The 6,000-nt window shown below is 54.3% G+C and overlaps 1 protein-coding gene across 1 annotated transcript in view; it reads left to right on the forward strand.

The window, feature by feature from the left end:
• Positions 1-5,534, forward strand: part of SH3RF2 (SH3 domain containing ring finger 2) — a 28,036-nt gene extending 22,502 nt beyond the window's left edge. The window contains exons 5-8 of the mRNA XM_008495501.2: positions 1,546-1,716; positions 3,559-3,776; positions 4,333-4,694; positions 5,157-5,534. Of these exons, the coding sequence (XP_008493723.2) occupies positions 1,546-1,716; positions 3,559-3,776; positions 4,333-4,694; positions 5,157-5,453 (1,048 nt within the window). The 3' untranslated portion in view covers positions 5,454-5,534. The remainder of the gene's footprint in view (positions 1-1,545; positions 1,717-3,558; positions 3,777-4,332; positions 4,695-5,156) is intronic.
• The last annotated feature ends 466 nt before the right edge of the window (positions 5,535-6,000 follow it).

Consider the following 6,000-nt stretch of genomic DNA (forward strand, 5'->3'; position numbering starts at 1 on the left):
GCACTGTACCAAGTAACAAGCTGTCTGCATGGTAATTAGCACCTCCACAGTATCGAGCCAGACCTGTGGAATCACCAGCACCCAGGAGCAGTATCTCTACATCTCTACCACCATTCCTACTTCCATGCATCAGCATAGGTCACTCAGGACTGCTGCACACACTTAATCCTGAGCACAAGAAACCTCCTAAGACCTAAAAAGCAGTTTTCAGAGTGAGGGCTGTATTACAGTGTGCAATCAGCTGCCTGTCTCACACAGCTCCTTTTTCAGCCCCACAAGAGCAAACGGGATCTGCACATCCTCCCCCCCAGGATGAAAAGCTGCAAAGTGCTCAACCACTGCAGCAGCAAAACAGCCAGGGCTGAGCCTGCCCTGGGCAAGCAGCTAAAGGAGCAGTCCCTTTAGACAGACAGGAGTTTCCAGGCAAATGCTCAAGTGATTGGTCTGAAGAACAGGGAGAGAGAAACCTTTTTAAAAGTTATGGGACAATCCTTGACTATCTAGCCAACTACTCTGTTGTTTCTGCTTTATAAATAATATCTGATAATTGCTGTATAGGTCTGCAGCTCATTAATATTTGGGAGCAGATCACATTCCCCTAGAAAAACACCACAACAGCAACAGCAACGCAATTAAATTAAATGTGCTACACTGGAGGCAAATTAAAGTTCTTCAAAGAACAAATAGGAGAAAGTTTTGAAAATTATGCCATTTTCTTTGCTCCTGTTTTGCTGTGTGGTCACATGTGATTCACGGCAGAGAACAAAGCTTCACCACCTGCTTGTAGTCCCAGAATCATGTCAGAAAGCTCTAGAGAGCTTCTCAAATTAATTTCTGTCCCGGTTTCCTCGCTACCCCAGAGCAGAGCCAAGCACCTTCCCCTTTGCCCACTTTATGCTCCAAGGCCCCCCGTGGCACCTACTGCAGCCCCAGCATTCGTGTCTGCAGGGGATGGGTCAAGGAGGAGGAGGACAGGGAGGAAGATGGGGTTAAGCCACTGTTGCTGGAGGAGCAGGACTCCTCCCCACACCTCCAGCACCTCTGGATGATGCTCAAGGCAGATGTGAGGCCTCCAGCTTCAAAGGCAGAACCTGTTCTTGATGCTATTGGCCAGACAGAGCTGGTGCTGGTGCCCTCTGTTGCTGCTTTGCCTCAGGACAGTCACAGATGAGCCCTGAGTTATTCCAAGTAGTGCTCCCAGGGTGAGGTGAGCAGCAGCTCCCTCCTCACTAACGCTTCTTGCCCTTGGCTGGCACTTCTGGGACAGACGCCACGATGGATCTGCTTTGTTCCCCATCCCTGCTGGCTCCTCTGTTATTCAGATCCCCTCTGGCCTGAAGTCAGGGGCAGTTTTTCCCCTCCAGCCCTCTCCACGGTAACAGCAGCTCCCAAATACCTGGTGCCAGTGCTGGCTGAAGAGGCTGCAGGCAGAGAGCCACGGCTCACCCCGAGCCAGCAGCATCATCTCCCCTGCAAGGAGCTGCAGGATGGGGGCAGGTCCCATGGCACAGGCTCCCTCCTCCTCCTCACCTCCTCTCCCCACAGGTGTGTGGCTCTCCATTCCTACGTGGCTCACGGACCAGAGGAGCTGGAGCTGCAGAAGGGAGAAGGGGTCCGTGTCTTTGGGAAGGAGCAGGAGGGGTGGCTGCGGGGCATGTCCCTGGTCACCGGCAGAGTGGGCATCTTCCCCAGCAACTACGTTGCTCCCCTCTTCAGGTCTGTTGGTTTTGTTCTGAAACAAAACAAAAACACAGGGGGAGGGGAGTGGGTAACACGGGGGATCTGGGGTCTTGTTGTCCCTACGGAGAAATCTCTGGGAGGGATTCCTGCAGCCCAGGCAGGGGCCAGGGATTCCTCAGCTGTGTGGGATGACTCTGGCAGCTCCTGCGGGAGAAGCTGGGGCATGGAGGAGGCCAACACCATCCATCCACTTGTTTTAAAGCTAGGATGTCAGCAGAGACACCTGAAGCTCCTCCTGTGACTGTTTAATTCAGCCCAGGAGCTCTGGCAGAGCCCTGCAGGTGACACAGCAGCACATGTGGATGAGTTACCCTGGGAGCAGGGATGCAGGGCAGTGTGTCTGGGCTCAAACTCACCTTTAGTCCTTCTGGGTGGCTTTGGCCTTTTGTTGTTTTTTTTTTTCCTGCCAGAAGGGAAAGCACAAGCTGAACACTCTTTTAGAGTCAAAATACTGTCTTTAGACCAGGCATTTAAGCACTGGACACCATTGATCTAACTAAACAAACACGCATCAGAGAGCCATAATTAAAATATACAATTTAGGAGAGGTAAAAAAACCAAAACTGCCTGTGCCCTTCGTTCCCGTGAGATATGTTCGAATTAAGTAGGGAAATTAAGAAAGCTTAGAAAAGCAGTGCTCCCCTTCTGCAAAAAGAAAGTGGAGAAAGTCAGGACACCCTGGAGCAGGTTTCCATGTCTGGAACCTCCCTGTGCTGGCCCAGCCCCTCCTGAGGGATGGACAGGGGGCACAGGGGGCTCTGGGAGGGGCACCAAGGGCTGACCAGGGTGTGTTGGCCATGAAACCCTCCCAGCAACACTTCCAAAACTCACCTGGCACTCCCAGATCCTCCTGATGCCATTTGGGTTCTCTCCCCCCTTGTTTCTCTGTCCCCACTTATATTTTATTCTCTGTGAGGTCCCGGTGCTGCTTCAGTTCCAGCATTTCCTCCTCCCCCTCCCTGTGTTCCAGAGCCCTGGTGATTAGTCTTTGTCTCTCCAGCTCATTTCTTCCCCAAGCAGCCTCTGATAACACCATGGCCCCACCTCACCGATAAACAGAGCCAACAAATAATGCAGAGCACAGCCCAGTCACCCCAAATATCCCCATCAGGAGCTGCAGCCATCAGCACCACTTTTGGAGCTGCTGCTCTGTCCTCCCTGGGAAATGTCTTTATAATAAATTGATGCCTGAGTTACTTGATGAATCACAGCTCGGTTATTAAACCATAAATCATTCCTCTAACCCCCCCAAAAAGGTGAAGGAAGACTCAGAGGAGATAGCAAAGGGACTTCTTGGTGTCCCACCCTCCCAAGGCATCAGGAGCCGTATGTGGCCAGGGTGCTGGTGGGCAAAGTTGCCAAGGTTTTTTGCCTCTTTAGTGGCTCCAGGTGAAAGCATGAAGATGACACCTCTCTAGGGAAGGAGGACAATCTGAGGTGGCTGCTGAGCACCCAAAGGGTGGGGGCCAGGCTCTAGCCAGGTAACAGGAGCACAAACCCCTGCCTGGTCCATATGGAGACCGTAGGGTCTCACTGCTCCAGCTGTCTGGAGGTCCCTTGGGAAGTGCCATGGGGTCACTGTAACAAAACCTAACCCTGATGGGGAATAACTTCTTGTAAGTCAGGTGCAGAAAGATGAATGTCCTTGTTACAGAGGAACCAGAAACCTCAGCTACCCGTGTTGTCTGTAACATTTCCCTAACGGGGGAGCAGTGCAGGTGCATTAAACCCATCAGGTTCCCTTTATGGCAAACTCCACTTTCCTTACAAAAGCCACAGTTCCAGGTCTCACCTTATTTTCCTTTCCCCTCCAAACAGGAAATCTAATCTCTCCGACTCCAAGATGCCTTCCCTGTATGCCTCCTGGACCCTCTCCACCTCCTCGCTCTCCTCGCAGGGCAGCATCTCGGAGAGCAGCCCGAGGCAGAGCAGAGCCCTGAAGCCGGTGCTGCTGCCCGTGCCCATCCCCGCTGCCGGGAGGGGCTCTGCCGGGGCACAGACAGCGCTGCGGAGGGGCCGGGGCAGCACCAGGAGGAGTAAGTGCCCTGCGGACCCTCACCCACCCTCTGCCACCTCCTGAAAGAGGGACGGGAGTCATCCCGCAGGCAGCGCTGTGGGAGCTCCAGGCTCGGAGCCGATTTTTAAGAAGTTAAATAAGAGTGTGTGTGTGTTAATAGGAATTATTAAGAAAGGAGACCAGGAGTGAGTAAAGCTCAGCTGTGGGAGTGCTGGAGAACTCACATCCTGAATACTCTGTGTGTTTCTGGTAACTCAAAAAGAATATAGTCAAATCAAAAGAAACAGAAGGGAGGATGATCAAGAGAATAACTTGATCCTTTTTATAACTTGAACTTTTCTGATACAAAAGTAACTTCTATTTCAGGAGGAGAAACGTTCAGGTAGGAAATACCTGAAATGCATAAAATCACGAACAGCCTGAAGGTGAGAAAGGTGAGGAAGGATCCTTCAACCACAAAAAAAGATCAGCAGGAGTTAACCAGGGAAACTGCCAACTCACTTCTGCCTCTGCTTTGTCTGGACCCTTCTGGACTCCTCCTGATTTACCTTCTCCCAACTCTTCTTGCTCCACAGACGGATCCCTGCAGAGGCCGGGGCAGGCAGGGACCCCGGTGCAGGTTTCTGGCTCCCTCCGGCGTCCTCCCACGGGACGACCTCAGCAGCTCCAGCTTTACCACCCGGCCAGCGCCCATCCCCCGGGCATCCTGGCTGCAGTTGCCATGGCCGAGCCGGGAGGGAGACCAAGTTTCTGCCACGACGCTTCCCCGGCACCGGTGGGCAGAGGAGGGGAAAGCAGAACTCCCTCCGTGTGCAGCTCTGTGATCCTGGACACCAAAGAACCCCCAGCCAAGAGCGAGGCAGCTCCAAAGCCCCCGGCCTCAGCCCCACCATCCATCCTGGTGAAGCCAGAGACCTCCCGCAACGGTGCTGAAAAGGTACAGAGAGGGTCACTCACGGTGTGCAGGGACCTCAGACCCCTTGGGATGGGCATGGCCGGGGACAAACCCCTTGAGGGTCCCACTCCTTTCTCACCGGGTTCTCTTCCCCCACCCATCACTGTCCCAGTGATGTCCCAAATCAGATGTCTGCACTGCTGACTCTGCTGTTCAGGTGAAGCCCTTTAGACAGGAGAGATGCTGCAGGGAGTCCTTCAGCGTAAAGCAGCCTGCAGTCATGATCAAACCTTGAGCCTTGATTTCCTGAAATCTTAAATCAGGCAAGAATCCCCCCGAGATCCCCAAGAGCAGAGGAGCAGAGGCCAGGCCTGGCTGTTAGTCCATCCATCAGCCTGCTCTCTGCAGAGCTTCCCCCATCTCCCACCCACCTTTGGCCGAGGCATTTGGAAAGGGAACAGAACACCTCCAATTGTCCTGACCGTGTTCCCCTTCTCCTTGCAGCAAGTGAAGACAGTGAGGTTCCAGAACCACAGCCCACCACCTCCCAAGAGGCACAGCCTGCAGCCCTCTCCCAGCCTGGCCCGTGGCCGGCCAGACCCACTGGCCACAGCAGAGGCCATGCTGCTGCCCGAGGCCAGCCCGCCCGGCCCCGAGCTGGCCCTGCTCTACTCGCCCAGGACCACCTCCAGCCCCCTGCCCCAGAGGCGGCCGCTGCACCCCAAGGCGTTCTCCCTGGACCTCTCGGGGCCTCTGACCTTCCCCATCAGGAAGAGCTACAGCAGCGTTTCTGCCAACTGACAGGGACAGTCCCCCCCTCCTCAGTCTCAGTCTCCTCCCCTCCCTCAGCCAAAGCCCCCACCAGCCTGCTGTCCCCCATGCCCACAGCCCCAGGGCAGGATGGTGTCTGTCCTGCACGGGGGAGTTGGTCCCATCCCACCCCATCCCATCCCATCCCATCCCATCCCATCCCATCCCGGGCTGTGGAGGAGCCCCACTGCCCAAGTCAGAGCCAGCATCCACCAACCTGACCTTTGGTGTGGTGGAAGGTACTGGAGAGGGAGAGGAAAGCAAGGGTGTGGGTGTCAGGAACAGCTGAGCAGCTCCTTTGGATCTCCCCCCTGCTGCAGGAAAGCCCACGCTGGTTCATGCCTTTCCTGCTCCTGCCGAGTAAAGAAACCATAAATCAAAATCAGTCAGTTCCTGGCTGATGGTTCGTGGTGCCTTTTGAGGGGGTTCACTCAGATTTTCTGTTAGCTTGGCTGCTTACTCACTTCCCTGTTTGGTTTCAGTCCAGGAGTTTAATACAGAATATAAATTAAAAGGTGATTGGGAGAGGAAAGGGACA

The sequence above is a fragment of the Calypte anna genome, chromosome 13, assembly GCF_003957555.1.
Source record: "Calypte anna isolate BGI_N300 chromosome 13, bCalAnn1_v1.p, whole genome shotgun sequence".
In the NCBI taxonomy this organism is placed as follows: domain Eukaryota; kingdom Metazoa; phylum Chordata; class Aves; order Apodiformes; family Trochilidae; genus Calypte; species Calypte anna.